The sequence below is a fragment of the Syngnathoides biaculeatus genome, chromosome 22 (assembly GCF_019802595.1).
Source record: "Syngnathoides biaculeatus isolate LvHL_M chromosome 22, ASM1980259v1, whole genome shotgun sequence".
Lineage (NCBI taxonomy): Eukaryota > Metazoa > Chordata > Actinopteri > Syngnathiformes > Syngnathidae > Syngnathoides > Syngnathoides biaculeatus.
In genome coordinates, this window is record NC_084661.1 from 13056063 (window position 1) to 13077339 (window position 21277).

The 21277-nt window shown below is 45.4% G+C and overlaps 1 protein-coding gene across 2 annotated transcripts in view; it reads right to left on the minus strand.

Annotated features, from left to right (window-relative positions):
* The window catches only part of LOC133495846 (ankyrin repeat and fibronectin type-III domain-containing protein 1), a 134064-nt gene that overhangs the window by 41523 nt on the left and 71264 nt on the right, over positions 1 to 21277 (minus strand). For both annotated transcript variants that reach the window (XM_061810864.1, XM_061810865.1), the window contains exon 5: positions 9045 to 9085. In XM_061810864.1, the coding sequence (XP_061666848.1) occupies positions 9045 to 9085 (41 nt within the window). The remainder of the gene's footprint in view (positions 1 to 9044; positions 9086 to 21277) is intronic.

Below are 21277 nucleotides of genomic sequence, written 5' to 3' on the forward strand. Positions count from 1 at the left end.
CACCATCTTGTAATGTAAAAATGTCTTTTGACAGACTTACTAACAACACTGCCAAATGTTAAATATGAACAAAAATAGTACATCACATATTTAAGTATATAAAAACAGGCTTCAAAATCGAGAAAAATCTAAATCTTGAATGTTGTAGGCTAAAATGTAAAAAAAAAAAAAAAGGTAAAAATGTCAATGGACACTCCATCAAGCATTTTTTGGTTAAACCTCCGGTGGCTCGAATCCATTTCAACAGGTTATCGTGGCGAGAGGTCCCCGTGTGACGGTCTGAGCGCTCCCCCCGTGCTGAAAAGTCTCCTTGGGATGAATGCGCCTGCGTTATTAACAGGGGAATTCTGGGTACGTCGCAGATGCTTACTGGAAAATCCCCCGGTCTCATAGTTCCCCTTCTTCTCCATGGAGGGAGCTCACATACGTTATAACTTAACCGTAACCTAACCTTAAAACAAAAGTTAAAACAAAAGTCGCTGTGCTCGTTTTTCCTGAGACCTCCATAGCGAACATGAACACTCGGCGACAAGTTTTCGAATGCCACATGTTGAAGCATGGATGGGGATGTTTCAGAATGCTCCGGAAGTTTACAAAATATACGTGCTTGCACGTTGATCACAACGAGACTTTTCAGCACCTGGGGAGCGCTCAGACCGTCACACCGGCCACTAGCTAGCTCGCGAGCTAACCGGGGAGTCCTCTTAGCCGGGGGACGGGGCGGCCTCATCTGCGGCAATGACCTTTTCTGTGGTATCCACGGAAGATGCGTTTTCTGGGGGGCGGGGGCATAGCTAGCCATTAAATTACACGCTGTATTAACTTGCAAGTTTACAAGTTCTTATGCAGTAGGGAATGGAGGGATCATAACAGACGCCAAAGTTTTAGCCACACACGCTAAAAATCTGCAAAGCAAATAGTGAAATATAGTTGAACCCTACATCCCATGATAGAAAACTAACTATTTTTCTTGTTTCCCCAGAGTTATTTTCCCTGTGTTGAGAAACAAATCCCTCCACGAGATTCTCAAACTAAATCCTCCTGAGAATATGCGTCAAACATATACTGGCACCTGTTTCTGTACGAAGATATTGCAAGGAGCAGCTTTCTCATTGAAATGACCTCATAGGGAGGCTTATCTGTTTGAAGAGCCCCCCCCCATTCCAAAACGCACTGCCTTCTTTCCCACTCCCACAGCCCCTCCGACTGACCCTGTGCCAGCGTCTCCAAAGACTCGGTCGACCTCAAAGACAAAGACGCATATTTTCCAGTATGACTCACATAAATGAGGTGTGGGATTTTCATCAGATGGCAAAGGAACCCCTAATTGGTGGTATTAAGGCTGGACTCCTCCTTCAAGGGCTTTTTAATTAAATTAGTAGCAGTGGGCCGTGCGTGCCAGCTACTGCCGTCCGTTGACGCTAATGGCCCTTGACGGCAAACACACACACGCACACACAAAAAAAAATACCAAATTATAAAGAAGAGCGATTAGTTTGTCTCGTCAACGGTTATCATTAATACTTGTCTCGGGTTCCAGTTGGCTCGATGTTTGGATTGCCGCCAACTGTTTGTATTAAGAAGCGCCGGTAATACTTCAAACAAACATTCGGATCAAACACATGACAGTAGGGTGACGGCTTCAATGGCACCAGAATCTATAGGATCACCACTACAAACACGGACGCGGGGCAAACGAGGGCCCAGGGAATCCCTTGGAGGGCTTTAGGGGAAAACGGGACATGTGAGGCAGGTGGGTCGGGGGGGGGTTGGGATCTGCCGGCAACTGGCTGCCTGGGAGCCTCAACCCTGGCACCGGCCCAAGCAGCTGTCCCGCGCCAACGTCCTGGAAGCGAGAAGTGCGTAGTGATGCAATCGCCTCAAAGGAGGAGGAGGAGGATACACAAGTCCGGTACTCCCGCCACCCAAACCTATTTATACAAACTGATGGGTACGAATACTTGGGAAATGGATCGCTTTTAAGGTATAGTGCGGGTGTGTGCGTGGGGGGGGGGGGGTATAGGCAATACTTTGAAGTCCATTACCACGTTGACAATAGCGCCATCCATCACTCTTTGAAAAATCCAATGTCATAACGTAAGACTCGAACTTCAATGCCAATTGTTGAACGAATTGTTGAGTCAGCGTACAACAAAAATCGAAACCTTTCAGTATCGGTCGGCGCTTAAAGATTTAGCCCGGATTTTAAATAATGCACCTAACGCTTGTGAGCACACACCGCCGTAGTCAAATTTCAGGAAGACCTCAGCGTCAACAGTACACTAACTTTATACAGTGTCCAAATTTCGTCACCTCCTAAACATCACATGGATACGGGATATTACCTGACATATATATCTAGAAATACATTTAAAATGAAGTAGATACTTGTCAATCCTAAACAATTGAAGACGTACGTACGTACTTGCTACCGAAGCAGTCCTCCGTGAAATGTTTGGAACATATTATTGTCCACTTTGATTTGAAAGTCCAATGGGCCCGCTTTGTCTTCACAAACCTGGTCCATAACCTGACGAACCGTTTACGTTTCGGCCATTCATGTAAGTTGACTCCGTCGGGGTTTGACGCAGAACAGCCGCATGCAATACACTTCCTCACCATCTTTGCTAGCTTTATCGCTCTCTGGCTAAATGTTGTCATGACTTGACGTCACATTCCGGGGAGTTACGGCACTTGCCGAATCTAAGTGACGTGGCTGACTGACTTTTGCGCTAATTTACTTCATTTCTGTTATGTTGAGAATTTTTTAAATATATTTTTATGAACTTTTAGCTACATTTGTATGATAGACAAAATACATTTCCTCTGGAGTAGACCTTTAAATACCATATGTAATTTATCCAGGATATTTATTGGTTGATTTGTGGATCAATAACAATATACTATCATTCACCTGTTGGGAATTACTTCGCTTTTAGTTGCTGCTTTATTGTGACTCATGTTGCTGTCACTTTTGTCTCCACAAATGAAACTCTTTGCTGCTCTATTGGTTTGAAAGTCACTGTCATGGCCGCTTCTCGATGACGTTTGAATGTGAAATAGTGGCATGGGAAGGAAACCTATAGCCCCCTTGGTTGAGGAAAAAAACAAAACAAAACCATGGATTATGGGCGGAAGAGGATTTATTATATAGCCGATAATCCGGCGCAAGCTACATCAGAATTTCCCAATCCGTTGCTTTACCAAAGTGGCAAAGCAACGTTGGTTAATAATATTGGAGACATTGCACCGATTCACCAGAATCTGTGTATGAGTTTGTAACGCTGCCACCTACAGGACCGGAGAGGGATGGTATCACCTGGAAATACGGGATTCTGAATTGTTCTCAATTTTCTCAGTCTGTGGTCTACTAAGCGGCTATGTAATTATCGGCAAATGTACAGGTTCCCCTAGAAACAGCATTTGCTTGTTCGGTATCACTTTCCCCGTCTTGCAAAGGCTGCAATTAAATCGGGCCCGACGCATTCGCCGAGCTCCCACTCACAACAAACAAAAGGCATCAGCAGTGCACTTTGACCAGGCTTTATCCTCTCTAACCTACTTTCCTTGAGAACGTGTGGCAACAGAGAAAAATAGTGCACCAGAGAGAACTGTGTTGTAACTAATGTTGCGTTTATACACCGTTACCCTCATTGTGGCGTCCTCCTAAATATAAAGGAATATGAATTAAACTCAGTTCTGTCAGGTCTTCCAAAGTCTGAATGAATGTTCGGTGTTTGTTTTCGGATGGCATTCTCATCTATCGAAAACCTGGAACCGGCTAAACAGCTCCTAAGATGAATTCCAGTGAAAAGAATCAGATTCTACATATATAACTTATTCGCACTTTGTCCTCCGCCTGATTTCTCCCAACCGCCGATCTCATTTCATATTTTTTAAGGGACACCGTCATAAATTACAAGGATAGACAAATACCTGACCTCGTTTCAGCAATTATGGTCAATGGCCGCGGACCTAAAACAACAAGTTTGGAAAGGAGGAAAAACAAAGCTGCATTGCCAATATAGCTGGGACACGCCAAAAAGAATGGAGGCGCCCATCAGTCGAACTGTGTTAAACGCAACCGACGCTCGTGCACGCGTGCGCGCGAGCTCAAACTTACAAAAACAAAGTTCAATTCAGGAACGTAACCCTCAATACGTTTCATTAGGCCCACAGAAAAGCCTTTCAGCCGTCCAATCATAAAAGACAGCGGCCAGGCTATGAACGTTGCTAATTAAAAGGGCTCAAAGAAAGCCTTGTTTTCCACACGCCGTACCCATCCAAAGCTAAATGTTTCTCCCACCCCGACGCCCTTCCTTGGATTGAATCCTCACCATTAAAGCGCGCCGATATGTTCTTCAAGCGACACAATGAGCGTCTACCCTGGGGAGTGGGCAGTGTGTGCCGTGTGTTACGTTTTTCATCAATGTTAACCTACGTTTGAAATAACGAGCGAGGAATCCATTCATTGTCCGATTTCCAAAAGGAGGGGTGGGGGGTTAAATTCTATTTTGTTGCTAGACTCAGTGGTTCGCGGTTTAAGTGTGCTGTTATACTACCTGGCTTTTATTTTAAAGACCTGATTTTATCAGCTAAGGGCCCCGTCACACCATGACGTTCTGGTCAGCGTTCTATAGCGTTTGAGGAAACGTTGGTAGTCGCCCATGGTCGCCGGGATAGGGCTCGAAGAGAGTTGCGTGAACGCTAGTGAACATCGATGATCGCTGGGAATCAGCGGAGAACAGCGGTCCGGAAAAAAAGGTTTGAACATGCACAAAAGTTCACACCGAGACCAGCGTTCATCAACGTTTAATTTTAAACGCTATAGAACGCTGACCAGAACGTCATGGTATGACGGGGCCTTAAAGAATGTTTATGCCATTGACGCTCGGTTGTCGTCGTTTTGCAAACATGACCTTGCTTTCCCAGCGCCGTGCACTTTCACCTCATCAATATCCAATAGAAACCAAAATCTCACGTCGTGCAACCCCTAACGGTGGTGAAATTGAAACTTGAGTAGAGCGTTGGATCATGAATTTGATCCTTTTTGTGACTGTTCGCAAACCGAGGTAACGCTTGTCATAGAAATGCATGGAAATATATTTCATCCGTTCCAACCCTAGCACAAAACACATTTTTATCAATGTGAGGTTATAAACATTTTACAATATATAAACAAGTGGAAAAAAAATATTGTGAAGAAATTGTCTCCTCCCAAACAGCACTGTATGTTCTGCATTCTGGGATGTGGTGAATATATTGGCCTACCGGTATCTATTACACGGAGTGAAAGATGGAATCTTTAAATGCAAGAAAGGGATTGGAATTTGGAGGCCAAACGTAGACCATGACTGACCCATCAGGCCACACACTATCATGAATTGTTTTCAGTTTCTTTGGAAATTTTGGTTTCTTCTTTTCTGCGTCAATTGCTTCGAAACACAAATCCTCAGCAATCAGACACGTTCATTCCTTTGGCCACCCCTATTCTAAACAGTCTCCCCATTTGATATTTCCTTCTCATTATTTTCCACGGACTCGTACCAAACAAAATTTTTCAGGGACTCATAAATGAGGAAAGAATTCGATGCCCCCCCCCCCCCCCCCACTTACCACCCCTCCGTCTTTGGTTGTGCTCCGTGTAGTGGTTGGATTTTGACACCGTTCCCTGCGAGTTCCACGCTGGCTTTCATGTGCGGCATAAGGCTGACTCAACACCACGATAGATACAGTCCACGTGATGGATCTGCAGCACACTCAATTTGAAATAAGCCGAAAAATACGTGGAAGCCGGCGAGTTATCAGAAACGGTAGCTTAGAGAGTTGCAGCACTCAAGAGTGCGAGGGCGAAACCTTATCAATCCACTCCGTTATGCTTAGGTGGGTTGAGATAATAACCTGGATGTAATTTGGAGGAAAATGGCTGGGAGTAATATAATAGTTATGACAGCGGTGAGGACCTCCTGCAGAATGTGCTGCAGGAGTCTATAATGTAATACCAGCACAGAGGCACGATACAATGAACACTTATTATCCAAGATAAACTCCAAATATTCCCAAGAAACCCCAGCGCATGCCATCAAACTGTAACAACAGCAAATTGCACTGAGGAATTGCCACAAAAATCTCCAGCTGGCCTCTTCTCCAACCGAGAAAAGCTGATAAAAACCTTGCGGAGGCTGGAGTTTAACTATCGCGTTGTGTCCAGGCGTTGCCGCGGAGTGTTTACGGACTTCTGGCGGGCTGGCTGGTGAGATGCAGACTTAAACGTTCGTCGCAATTTGCAATGAATATGCTGTAATTTAACGTCTGCATAGTTGAAGTGCGTCTCCTTGTGGATTTTGACGCCTGTCTCTCTCGCCTGAGCCAGCTCCCTTTTAAAAACGGTTGGCCCCGAGGAGGTGGACCTTCCTCTGGTATTCCGATTTTTGGTCTCCGAGAAGCCCGAAAGAGAAACGCACAAGGGCACCCCAGCACTACGCCGTCAAGCCACAATTGAGGACGGCGTCAAGACTCCAATCAGAGTCGAGCCAGCAGACTGTGGGGATGAGTGTACGTGTTTTGCATTTCATGTGAGGTCCAAAGGGCCACTCTTCAGAACAGAACATTCAGGGGAATCCAGTTACAATTTAAACAGCTAACTCACAGGCAAAGCTTGGGTTCTGGCATCAAATATCTTTCTTGATTTCAGCGGGGAAAGACATTACCTTGCGATTTTGGCCCAAAACATGACTCGTCTTTCTCCAAGTTCAAAAGTGTGACGTACGGTCCGGTGTCTTACAATAAACACGCGGACATTTTGGGGCTTACGCATCCGAGGGGGAATGTCTCCGCACGTTCCTCCTAATGGCCTTCCTAACGCTGAGAGCAGGAGGAGATTACATCATCCCGCACATTTCCAAGCTTACAACTTCATGGAGCGTGACGAGAAAGAGAGCTCCGACGCTGGGAAGAACAGAAACATGGCTCCTAGATAACCTTGGGCGGTAAGATTTATGAAATCGCAGAACAAAGCTCCAAAGTCAAACCCTCGAGAGGAAGCCGGATTTGCGGGAAGACAATAATTGTGCGCTTTTTTTACAAGCGTCAAACTGATAAATTGGAGCCTATCAATGCCTTTCCGTTTCATCAGAACTTGCAGCTTATTTCTGAAGGGAAGAAGAATTTTCTTGCTGGGAAAAACAAAAGTTTTGGTTGATATTGACTGGTTATCTTTACTCTTTTCATAATTCCAATATTATCTGGAAAATCTACTTCAAACCTGTTCTATTCAATTGCCATTTAGGAAGCTTGTTGCTTGGAAGCTAGCTAAGGGGGGGCGGAGCTTAAGATCGCCAGTCGGAAAGGTCCATTGCCGATCGCGGCGGTCGAGTTTGCGCGTCGTGCCGTACCGGGTTGGACGGGTGGTGGGTTTTAGCCCCCGACCGGATGGACGAACCATCAGAAGTACTTTTACTGCGTGAGAACTCCCTCTCAAAAGTACAAGTAGAAAAAAATGAGAAAAAAAAAAACAACAGGCACGATGCACATATAGTCATGGAAACCATTTTACTGTGTGCTCAAATACGTTTATGAAGTGTTTAAAAATGTGTTTTAAAAGTGTTTAAAGTGCGGGAGGGTGTAATAAACTATATATTTTTTAAAAATTGTTTCGTGTGTGCGTGCGTGCATGCTTGTGTGTTGTGTTAAAATGAAAGTGGAAAATGTTACACGTCATCTCACTTTCTGGACTCTCTGGGTTGCGCATTGCATTGCAACACTGCTGATAGACACACACACACACACCACACACACACACACACACACACACACACACACACACACACACACACACTTGGAGCTGGGTTGAAGAGCGCGAGCACAAATACATGAATTATCTACAAATAATATATCCCTCAGATCGGCAGCCAGCAGCAGACTCGTCGGGCCCGCCGAGCTAGCGTCTTTTTCTACCGCCGTTACCACGTTTGTAATTAATCCTCGATGTGAACACTGGAAATATCAATATCTTTCCAGTTGAATTTGCCACTGGGGAACGACTTACACTAATATGGTGGCTTTTTCTATATGTACAACTACAGCTACTGGCTTGATGCGATTCATTTCGGTGTTTTAACGTGATTGTTGCTGGTTTTGTTGTCTTCCCGTTTCTCGCTTATTCATTTATGATTAATGTTACTTGTAGTCAATGTTGCTGGGAGGTGTTTCAAAATGGATCTCACTTCGAAATGGTCATTGCGGTTCCATCACAAGACAGTAAAATGAGTACTGACATGAAAGGGAATTCAATAACTTAAGTGGCACAGAACAAAACTCACAAAAAAAAAAAAAAAATGGCAATTCATAATGGTAATTATTTCAGTCATCAACTATCTTTCCCATTCAGCAGGCAGTGGAAATAATGATTTTGACATCAGAAATAAAGATGGTAATTAAAAATAAAGTGTAATTGTCAAGAAGATGGAAAAAGATGCTTTTAATGAGCTCAGCCGAGCAGAACAGAAAGACTGAAGTACTGGTAGGAAATTCCATCCATCCACTTTATTTGCCGCTTATGCTCACAAGGGTCGCTGGAGTGCTGGAGCCTATCCCAGCTGTCAACGGGCAGAAGGTGGGGCACACCTTGAACGGGTTGCCAGCCAATCGCAGGACACGTCGAGACAAAAAGCCGTACTCACAATCACACCTACGGGCAATTTAGTGTGTCCAATTAATGTTTTCATGGTTTTTGGGACGTGGGAGTGCCCAGAGAAAACCCACGCAGGCACGGGCAGAACATGCAAATGCCACACATTAATATATATTTTTTTATTTTATCGATTTTTGAAAATAAGTGTATTCGATTTTTGAATTTGTGAGTGAAGATACGTGTAAATGATCATCTTTTTGTACAGCATAACATGACAGTAAAAATCTAAATTTGTAAGTATGGCAGATTGCAACAACGACGACGACGACAGTGATCTGATTCGTCTTTTCCACTCGCCATTTACTTATGACTAAAATATTACTCACAGACAAATAAGTAGTACAGTACTCACTTCTTGTGTTGATTTTCCTTGCGATCAACCGAGCCCAGACTCTGTAAATAAGCACAAAATAAACATTAGAATCAGGCAGTTCTGGGTTGTATTTTCTCAACTGCTCTGAATCGCTGAATTTGTGGCGTAGAATCCGAGAGAAGAGGACACTGAACATAACATATATGACAAAAGTGCTCAAAAGGGGTCATAATAATGACGCGATTATCATTCAGGCATAATTCACCGTCTACGGCATGAATATGCGAGCATTGCTAAATCGCTAATCAACCGCCAAATACACGTTTCGAAGAGCAAAAGGTGCGGCCCTCGTGAAAATTCATGACGTCTCCTGTTCTGGATTTTTATTATGGTGCTAAAATGTAACAACCAATTACATGGTTCATGAAGCTGTCCGCTATGAAAAATTAAGACACTTTTCCCGAGCGTGTTTTGTGCTGAAGATGTTGAGATTTTTTTATTATTACTTTTTTTTTTTTTTTTTTTTTTAATGTCCCAAAAAAATCCAAGCGTTTGAGCGCATTCCTTCAGCGGAGACGGCTTGCCGGCGTACATTAACACAAACGTACGCCGTGCGAAAAAAAAAAAAAAAAAGGTGCGGAAAAACGCATACTTTCCCCTTGCTGTCACCATCTTGTGGAGGTTTATAGTTCTCAGATGGGAGACACGCTGAGATGGACGAGATTGAAGTGTTGCGCAAATACGCGCTCACCTATGCGCTTGACACACACACACACACACACACGTAACTTGGCCCGAGGCTGAGCGCGATCTTGGAGCAAAATTCTTTCGCCGCTTGGGATTTTTAGCATGCCGCGGTGCTGCCATCCGTGACGCGTCCCTGAGCGATGGCGCCGATATTGCCGCTTTATAAAATGTGCTTCATTCAAGACAAAATAGCTGCAGCGAGCCAACATTCTTCAAATCGAGCATTCTACTCACGATCCCTGTAATCATCCATTTTCTTTTTACCGCTTATCCTCACAAGGGTCGCGGGGAGTGCTGGAGCCTATCCCAGCTGTCAACGGGCAGGAGGCGGGGTATACCCTGACCTGGTTGCCAGAAAATCGCAGGGCACATGGAGACAAACAGCCGCACTCACAATCACACCTAGGGGCAATTTAGAGTATCCAATTAATTTTGCATGTTTTTGGGATGTGGGAGGAAACCGGAGTGCCTGGAGGAAACCCCCGCAGGCACGGGGAGAACATTCAAACTCCACACAGGCGGGGTCGGGATTGAACCCGGGACCTCATAACTGTGAAGCCAACGATTTCCAGCTGAGCCCACCGTGCCGCCTCCCTGTCATGACGTCATCCAAGCCGTTTATCCTCACAAGGGTTGCGGGAAAGCCGGAGCCTACCCTAGGTAGCTTCGGGCGAAAGGCGGACTACACCCTGAACTGGTTGCCAGATATCGAAACCAACACTGAGCGGGAATTGATCCCGTGCTGCCCGCACCAAAGGCAGGGGTGTGTACCACTACACCATCGGTGACTCGAACCCACGCAGGCACGGGGATAACATGCAAACTCCCCACAGGTTGGGCCGGGATTGAACCCAGGACCTCAGAACTGTGCAGTACGCTTTCCAGCTGAACCCACCGTGCCGCCTCCCTCTTATCAATCAAATGAAAAAGGATTTTTGGGTGTTGCCATCCTCGTGTTCTACTGTTGTATCTGTGACTTTAAAAGGCTGAGAATGGCCCGGTGGGTGACGCGGGTGTCAGCAGATCTGCGCAGGGTTGGCTGCTCGTGCACGAATGCGCTCATCACGCGTTTGTTTTCTTCCCTTTTGTTTGTGTCTATCGTTGACCACTTGAGCGGCCATTCCAGCCGCAATCACAGACTATCAAATTAGCTAGCAGCGACTCATTACCTCTTGTTGGCAATTGTCGATGTCGATTATACAAAAACATTGCCGACCTGTTTTATCGTGACCGTTTCTAGAATCACGGGACAATTTCTGTTATAGCCGAAGTTGTACCCCTTATTCTCTCCTCTCATCCCCCGGCTGCTCAATCCCTCGATCCAGCCTACCCTCTCGTTCTCCGCTCAGTCTCTCAGACAGACTGTCGCCCCACAGAGCTTCTGGGTTCTGTTCGAGGTTACGTGCTTCAAGGGATTTTGTTCCGTGTTCCACATTTTGGCCCACGTGTCTCTCACGTTTGAATCCCGCCGTCTCCAGAGGGGATGTTTCAACTCCTACAACAGCTGTTCCAACAATATCTAGATCAGCGAAGGCCGTTTCACAATTGTCCCTTGTTTTGTTCTTCGTCATTCTTATCAGGCCGGAGCAACATGACCTCCACCTGAGACCAAGTTTCTGACACTAGGTAGCACATGTTTTTCATGAGATTGCCGTGATAGTCTCCAGATTTTATTGCACCCTGCAGGGATTCAGAACACACTGTGCCCGGTGTAGCAAAGTCGCCCCAGAACAGCAAAGAGGCTTACACAATAGGTGAAATGTTCTGGGTTTTTTTTTTTTTGGTACGTTTCATTTTTGCAGCTCTCGTTGTATCAGTTTTGTCTCATCTCGCCAAAGGATGCGCTCCTTCCTCCTCCTCGTTTGGGAAATCCCAGGCTTGTCGATTGTAAATTATTTTAGTGACCGCTGTGTTTATTTGCTTTAAAAGAAGCAGTAGCAGCTGCATTTTTAACAGGCGTCTTCTTCTTTTGGTTTCGGCTTGTCCCGTTAGGGGTCGCCACAGCGTGTCATCTTTTTCCATTCAAGCCCATCTCCCATAGTCCTCATGTCCTCCCTCGCCACATCTATCCACCATTTCTTTGGTCTTCCTCTCGCTCTTTTGCCTGGCAGCTCCATCCTCAGCACCCTTCTACCAACATACTCCCTCTCTCGCCTCTGGACATGTCCAAACCATCGAAGTCTGCTCTCTCGAACCTTGTCTCCAAAACATCCAACTTTGGCTGTCCCTCTAATGAGGTCATTTCTAATCCTGTCCAACCTGATCACTCCGAGCGAGAACCTCAACATCTTCATTTCTGCGACCTCCAGTTCTACTTCCTGTTCTTTCTTCAGTACCACCACCATCTCTAATCCGTACATCATGGGCGGCCTCACCACTGTTTTGTAAACTTTGCCCTTCATCCTAGCAGAGACTCGTCTATCACATAGAACACCAGACACCTTCCGCCAAATGTTCCACCCCGCTTGGACCCGTTTCTTCACTTCCTTACCACACTCAGCATTGCTCTGTGTTGTTGAAGTCGTCCACCCTCGCCATCTCTTCTCCCTGGAGCTTCACTCTTCCTCCTCCGTCCCTCTGATTAAATATTGATTTATGTAAAAAAAAAAATTGGACCATACATGGACATACAGGGTTTCCGCCCGATAGAGATGATACATGAAAAAGGGAGAGTTTTCAAGTCTAAAGTCTCGTGTGAAGTCTAAATAACTAATTGTTTTGACAGGAAACAGCAGATGTGTTTTGTTTTTGCAGTTTTTTTGCTAGCTTGGCTGTTTTGACCACACTCACCATTGCTCAGTATTATCGACCCCAAGCAGAAGTTCCCCGTTAGGTTATATCCACAAAATCAAATAGCAGAACCTTTAAATGAGCTCTAAAATGCACCAGCAATTAAAGGAAGAGGCCAAGAATTGTGAGAGTCATTTGCTCCCTCTTACGTGTTCCACTTAAAATGACGTCTTCAACTTCGTCGTCCGAGGTAGAAAAATAGCCCGACTTAATTCCTGCGGCAAATTGCCGATCCAATTTAAAGTCGCCGTCCAATTTAAAGTCCTGGTTTGGAATTGCCGGCTTCAAAGTGTGCGCCGAGGAGCCCGCGGAAATGGAAAAACAAAAAGATGGACACGAACAGATCGCAGAGCAATAGTGAGCCACTGTGTCTATTAAGTACGGAGACAGACGACAGCAATATTATGTAGCAAATAAACAGTGTGACGACTTTGGAAAAAAATGGAACTAAATGGACAACCGCATTTTTCTTTATCTTCTGTCATTTAACCAGTATAATCCCTTTTCCAAAAGAGCAAATACACAACCAAACTTTTACATTTCAACGCCGCGCCATCGTTAAAGGATCAAACTAACCAATCAGCGGGGCGCTCTGCGCTTTTAACGAGATTAGCAAAACAGCGTTTAGATCGGCGAGCGACTTCCTCACCCCCCCCCCCCCCCCCAAACGCCGCTCGTGACATTTTGTACTTGACTCCTAGGTTTACGTGCGAAGCATACGTCTGCATATGGATGTGGGCCTCCCCGGCGGGAGACAGGATATGTCATACGGAGCGGTTGACCTTCCAGCTTCCAGCTACCCCGCTGTGCCCACAGATTGTGGCACTCTTCCAGAAGGGATGAGGGCAGGTGCTTGTCCTTCCGTCAAAAGGCAGGAGGATTCGTTTCTGCCTGGATTAACGCAAGGCATTTTTTTCCCCATCTTAAAACGGTAACAAATATACGGTATACACTCCTCTGAAGGAACTGGAAAAAAAAAAAAAACAATACAAACAAACCTTGACTTATGGCTATGAAATGATAACATGGTGATTTATATACGCGGCACGTGCCGCTGGGGAAAAAAAAAAAAAAATTGCACACAGGCAGGGTACTATTTGCTTTTGACCTCTCCGCTATCTCTGCGATGGTGGAAAAAAAAAACATCAAATGCAGCAGACGGGCAAATGAGATGTCCAACAGAATGGCGGCAGCTCAACGTGTACCGCCAAGATGGTTTCGACTGTATTTACATTTAGATTGCAGGGCTGCTTGAAGTGCACTTAGTGAATGCATGATCAAATGACCTCTAATTGGAACGTCAGCATTAAAAGGCTTCTGAAAAGGACCGATGGACGAGATTTGCCCAGCTGAAGAACAAGATAAATGATGAAAGAACACAGATTGTTGGTGTGCACTTGTGGGATCCCTAATGGACCTTTCCGATGGCGACCTCAAGCTCCGCCCTCTCATCTACGTCCCACAAGCTTCCAAAATGGCGACTGAACAGAACATGTTTGAAGTCGATTCTCTATCGTGTATTCCAGATAACACTGGGGTATGTTTTTTGCCAAATGCGTCAAGACTCGTCCAAGAAAGTTCTACAGAGGGGTCTCAACTATTTCACGCAAGGATATGTACACGGAATTAAGATTTTGGACGGAGCAGGAGGGAATGGCAGAGTTACAGCGAAATGTTGGCGATCAATGCAAAAATAGTGGAATCGTACTGCGCATGTAAAGCAGGGCGAGTACTTTTTACTTGGAAAGATCACAAGTAATATCTTTGTAGTCTTTATAAGTGAGTGGGTGGATTCATTTGACTCGGCTCGTAACGGAACCCAGTGCTCGGTCTTCCCCAAGCGCATCTGAGGACCATTTTCTTCGCAACATGAACTTTTCCAAGCGCACGCTACTGACAACCAGCATCGCTTGTGGGGACAACACGGCGAGAGGGACGTGTCAAGCCAGGGGTTGAGACAATCCCTCTATCTGATTGGTTATTATTGCACGAGTGATGGACAGGGTCTGAAAGGTCCATTGAAGAACAGTTGCTTAGAGCGTAGGCTGCACGGCTAAAAATAAATCAATCAGAAAAGGGGAGGCTACATCTCTTATCTGTACATGCTGTACACCGTAAAAGTGGATACTTGACACTTCACAAACAACAAAAGAAGATGATAAGGCACCTGCCACCTTAAAAGACACTCTAATCACTTACGTTAATGCGCCATTTCAATTAGACATGCAGAGATTACAAAATCAATTAACTGAAGACACGCGGCGTACATAAATTCGCGTGAACGCAATCACAGCGGTTAGTTGGTCCGCACACGGCAGGCGGCGAACGCTTTGCATTCCCGCGCAACGGTGACACCAGAGTGACAGCACGCCAAAATCCTGCCAAACGCATCAAAAGTATCAGCCGCTTATGCGCATTCTGCCGCGGAAGCAAACGCCAAATCCTTAAGCAGTCGTGAGCAAAAGCCGTTAAGCCAATACCTTTAGTTTACCCCCACATTAATTGATGCGTGAATACATACCTGTTGAGTCCAACTCTCTCCGCCTTTTCCCTTTCTGATTTTTTTTTTTTTTTGGCCCCTAAAGAGGTCTCAACGCCGCTCCGGTCGGCGGCTCTAATTGCCGTTCACCTGCTCAACTTCAGCCCGAGCCGACTGGTCGCATTTTTTCCCCCCTCTTTCCGCTCGCACGGAAGGTTCCGCAAAGCTCGCCTCGATGACGGCTGCGACCGCCACTGACTTGTTGTACTTTAATTGTGGTTGCTAGGCAATAAGCTTCTACCAATTCTGCACACACTGAAAACAGGGGGAGGACAAGAGTGAGAGGAGGTGGGGGGGAGCGGAGTGAGAGAATAGGTGAAGGGAGGTGGGTAGTAAATGCTCATTATAGACAATAGCTGGAAGAAAATGATGGAATGGCGGAGTTGGGGGGGGGGGGTACGGGTGGGGGGTGGATTCGAGAGTGATGGAGAAGTTGCGAAGATTTGAGGATGCACGTCCAGTGGAGCCCTTTTAACTAGCTGTTGCTTATGAAAATGGTGGCATTAAACCACTTTCGGGATTAGCCACAATAACACTAAGCAATGTTGTGCAAATGTATTTTTTTTTCATGTATATAACCTTCTGCTCATTAAACGAGGGGGGGGGGATTTTTGACAGCATTATGGTTAATGAAGGGCAGTTTACACAGTCAGCAGTAAACAAAACATTAGCTAATTAGCTATTGTGGCGCCGCGCCACCGAAAGTGCTTTCTTATCTCGTGACGTTCATGTCAGTACAAATACAATCAGATAATGGTTGGTGGTTGGTATTTGCACCATCCCCCCCCCCCCCCCATATGTCTCTTGCACAAGAGCCAAATTGTTCTTTGGTGCATCTAAGAGTCGAAACACAAATACGGTGAACCCTCGTTTATCGCGGGATCCAACTGAAATAAATGAAAATCTGCCAATGAGCAAAATGGGGGAAAAAAATGTTTTTGTAGTTGTAGTTGAACATGTTTCAGGCTATTTGTCACCACCCAGTTAAAGCTTACGATAAAACTGACACCTCAAACATCCATCCATCCATTTTCTTTGCAGCTTATCCTCACGAGGGTCGCGGCGAGTGCCGGAGCCCATCCCAGCTGTCAACGGGCAGGAGGCGGGGCACACCCTGAACTGGTTGCCAGCCAACCGCAGGGCACATGGAGAGAGACAATAGCCGCACGCACAATCACACCTTGTGGCAATTTAGGGTGCCCAATTCATGTTGCATGTTTTTTTGGGGATGTGGGAGGAAACTGGAGTGCCCGGAGGAAACCCACGCAGGCACGGGGAGAACATGCAAACTCCACAGAGGCGAGTCAGGAATTGAACCCGGGACCTCACAGATCTGTGAGGTCCCGGGTGAGGCAAACATAAAACAACGACGTGTTATATTTTTCCATGCAAAAATATTCAACCAAACGATGTAATTTCATATAATGAAAAGTCTCCTATCTTCATTCTAACAGGTGAAATGCCATAGACAAGCTAACAAATTGGCATAGACGTTACGAACAATTACTACTTTACCACACACTGAGTACCAATTCAGCACACAGCAAAATACACAACAATACACGAGGGCAAGGGAACAAAGACTACAACTGGAGTTCTGGCTACTCTTTTTGTGCCAAATTTACACTGAACCTTTTCCACTGAAACTTCAGTGCGGTCAGCACGGTACTACAGTGAAGGCAGGCGACTACGAGTTGTTGGAAATGTTTAAAAAAAGAATGCTCAAGATTCATAAAGTTTGGAAGGGGGGTGCCTATAAATTCTAAAAAAAAAAAAAACCCAAAAAGTATTACGTAACATTCTGATTGATAGAGCGGTGAACGCTGAAGGAAACGGACACAAAGACTGGATGTCTGCTATCTAAATTGTCCTCGTATCGAGTTGATCCCAAGGAATTTATTTCTGACATCTTCCAACCCATTGTACATCCGAGCTTTAATACACTAAAAACACGGAATTACGCGGTTGATGGATTGCAGGTCTACGAGCGCCCCTGCTCAGGCTTTTAGTCCTGTCAAGCGTCAACATAAATCAATTAGGAATCAAATGTACATTTCGCTTCATTCACGTCTGGTGACCTTTTTGGTCGCTCGAGCGTGTTTCTATATAAGTACAGTGTGAGTGACGGTACACCCGCACGGGGCCGGCGTGGTACGCGGATGAATCACGGCGTCTGGCGCTTGGGCACACGCGTACAGAAAAAGAAAAGAACGAAGCGACATTATTGTCTGTTGATTGAGCGCTGGGGGATCATTAGTCATAGCTGGCGAAAATGTCAAACAAGCCGTCGCTGCTGCGAAAAAGGACGCAGGAGACGCTTTTAATTCTTTAACGCTCCCGGGTTCCCTGACGCAAACCCATGCTTCGCTTTCCCCGACAGTAACGAGTATCGAGCGCAGGTTGCCATTTTAACAAGCTTACGCGCTATTACACTCGCAGCAATGGCGTTTGAACGCGCGGACAAACACACACAGATCGATGCAAGTATTGTGAAAAAAATCCCAATGGGCTCCTCGGGAAGGCTTTGGGGTAATGTTGGAAACAGACAAAAATAACCTGCATGTTTCCTACTAATTAAATAAAAAACAAAAAAGTACAGCGCTGCCTCTGTTCTCGACCACAATCAGCTCCAGACAGCTGGTTGAAAAGTGAAACGTTCGAAAACCGAAGCACGTTTTCCCATTACTATGAATGGAAAATGAAATAATGCGTTCCAAGCCTAAAGAATGTTTTTTTTTTTTTTTTTTTAGCTTTTCCTGATGTTAAACTGCATAGTTTAAATACTTTATGTAATTAAATCATTTAAGAAATATATTTATTTTTTGCCTAAAATGTATGCTTTAGTAGTAGAGTACGGTTGGCTGGGAGTGCATTGCCGTATCTGTAGCGACTCGGCCCCCAGCCTTGTAGACCTTTTTTTTTAATTAACAAAAGTGTAGAATAACTTTAAACAAGCAATAATGAGGGGGGAAAAACAAAAATTTTTTTTATTTGCACAAAAAGTAACATCTACAAAAAATTTAACGTGCAACTAGAGGTAGAGTTAATGATACGGCAAGGCACTCCCAGTCTAGTGTACTCTACTACTAAAGCAAACAATTTAAGCAAAAAAATAAATATGTGTCTTAAATGATTTAATTATATAAAGTATTTAAACTATACATGTATTTCTAATGTGCAGTTTATTATCAGGAAAAGCTAAAAGAACGCTTTAAAAACTATTTTTTAGGTTTGGAACGCATTATTTCTTTTTCTATTCATTATAATGGGAAAACGCGCTTCGGATTTCGAACATTTCACTTCTCGACCGGCCTTCTGGAATGGATTGTGGTCGAGAACCGCAGCACTACTGTACTACTTTAATTAGAAGTTTTGATCAGACAAAGTGTGTGGATTTGTATCTTTCAGTCAAAAAAAAAAAACTAAAAAAAAATAAACCTCACAGGATGACATAATTTGGAAAGAAAATACACACAAGAGCCAGAGCGTGAAGACTGACGATATTTATAGAGACAATTTAAATGGAAATAAACGAGAGTCACATGACTGAGCAAAGTGTTGTAAAGGACAAAAATAGACTAAGAGTGTGCACCCGTGGGCAAAATTACGCTCAGATTTTTTAGGTAAGGTGACAAAAACAACATCCATCCCTGAGCGTCTCAAGTGCCCTTGAGCCAAGCACCTAAGCCCCCATTTGCTCAGCGGGCACCCACTGTTCTATTATGAATGTGTGTGTGTGTGTTTGCGCGCTCCCAAAAGTCGGGTTCTACGCAGCCATAATGTCTCCTTAGGGATGAATAAAGCGTCTGAAAATCGGCACTGCCAGGCTAAAATGGTCCAAAAATAACAACAAGGTGTTTTAGAGTTTATACAAGGGTTTCATAAGCAGGAGAGGTCAAATAATTTGTTTTATGGAATGCAAACTGTAGTATACGTCGTAAACGTACAACTCAAACAAACGCGGGGACGGCGTTGGGGGCGAGACAGTGAACTCTTTCTATTTCGCGCCGTCCATTTTTTCGCCGGGGGGCCTCGCGTTAATAGCAACTCTTTAAAACTTCGGGACGCTTCTGATGCGTGAAACGAGCGGTGGGCGACACGTTCGAGCACATTATAGAATATTATATTAAATATTTGCTCGGCTTTTTTCTTCCACGGTCCCGTCCAGTGGAATGGAATTTGGCCATTTTTCTTACTTTTGGCACAATTGATTTCTCCAATTCTATAGTATCTTTGCGTGGCGCCAAATTGAACAATCCATAAATAAGATCAGGCGGAACGGTGGGCTAAGCTGGTATAAAGCGTGGGCCTCACAGTTCTGAGGTCCCGGGTTCAATCCCGGACCCGCCTGTGTGGCGTTTGCATGTGCCTGCGTTTTGTTTTTTGTCTGTTTTTTCTTCCCACATCCCAAAAACTGGCTGGCGACCAGTTCAGGGCGTACCCCGCCTCCTGCCTGATGACAGCTAGGATAGGCTCCAGCACTCCCTGTGACCCTCACGAGGATAAGCGGCAAAGAAAATGGATGAATGGATAAATAAGCACCAAAAAAAAAAAAAATCTATCAAAATTGTTCCGATGAACACAAAGTGATGCTGACTCAACAAGGAAGCAAAAGTGTGCGTATGGGATGCATCGTGTGAGCGCTCGATTCCAGGAAGTGAGTGGCCGAAGCGGATGAATTTATTTTATTTTAAATCGATAAAAAAAATTGTAATTCGCAACGTGACAGGTCCGATGGCCTCGCTGTCTGTCTGCAGTGTTTCAATGTCATTATTTGTACAGGATTCCCCTTACCGTGTTTGTGGTGTCGGGGGGTGGGGATGGCGGTGGGGGCAAAAGGACCAAAATATGTCCCATAAATCAACAGAGCAGCGAGAGATGGATATTCAGCCATAACTCACCATGGCGGAGCCACCTACAATCAGACTAATGGGTCTGGAAGACGTGCTGTCATCTATGCCATGATGTCACGGAGTCTGCGTCTGGGGGTGTCGATGGCGGTGGGCCTCTGCTTGTGTGTCAGCGTGTGCGGGTGGGGATCTACAGGGGCTGCATATGCAATATGTATGCGCTTGTGTGCGCACAGGGGTGTCTGTATGCGGTGGCAAGTCTTCGGGCTCTGCTTGTGTAAGTGTCTGTGGCGGCCGTGTGTGTGTGTGCGGTGTGCGGGAGGCGGGGTGTCTGTTTATGTGGGTTTGCGTGCGTGCACGGGTGTGGGTATTTGTCCATCGCTACATACGTGTCTCTCTGCATTTATGAACACGGCTTACACTGGTCTATTCACGCTGGACTTAATGCCGTTGTATAAAAAACGTACACGCACGCCGAGAGAATTTACACGCACGCAAATTAAGACTTGTGGTCAGCCCGGGGCTTACAATGGGTGTGGAATTCCATCGGACAAAAAAAAAAAAAAAAATTTCAACAAGGCGAGCGGTTAACACGAGTCTGCCACGTTTCCACACAATGGCATTTAACGACATAAATAACGGGGGAAGAGGACTTTGTGAAACGGGACAACCATTAACTTCTCCTTGGCCGATAATTGCCCATTAGATCTCGGAGGAGCGACGGACGCCGCGATAACTCAACGCCGACAACTGAATGCGGACTCGCGATAGTAAAAAAGTCACATTGTGAAAGGAAGACGGAGGGGGGGGGGGGGAGGGGGGTGCTGGAATCCGTTAAGACGGGCTGGCGGTGCCCGCGATCATCCGTAGCCAAAGCGCTTGGATTCACATCAAAGCAAACGATGGCGCGCTCAAATCGTTGACTCGGCCTAAAGTGGCAGTTTGCTGCCGTGGGAGGGGGGGGGGGCAGTCGCCATTCAAATCGACTGGGCTTTGCACCCAAGCTAAACACGGAGAGAGAGTAACTGATTACATCAGCACGGCAGAAGTAAGCGGGACTCGTGTCAGACTGAAGTCATCAAAAAAAAAAATCGATTGAGGATTCTTGAAACTGGTCTTGCCTGGTCAAATTTTCCCATCCGTCTCTCTAGATTCTCAGTCAACCGGGTCATGGTAATCCGCAAAGGTTCGGAATCAAGGACCTGGACTGGTCTTCTTTTGTCGAAGAGGTTTCATCTTTAATCCTAAAGGCCTCTTCGGTTCTAAATTTGAGGTGTGGCACTTCCCTACGTACGCCTCGGTGGGTGTCCGCCCTGGAGGTGGTCAGCAATAGGCTGCTGTTATTG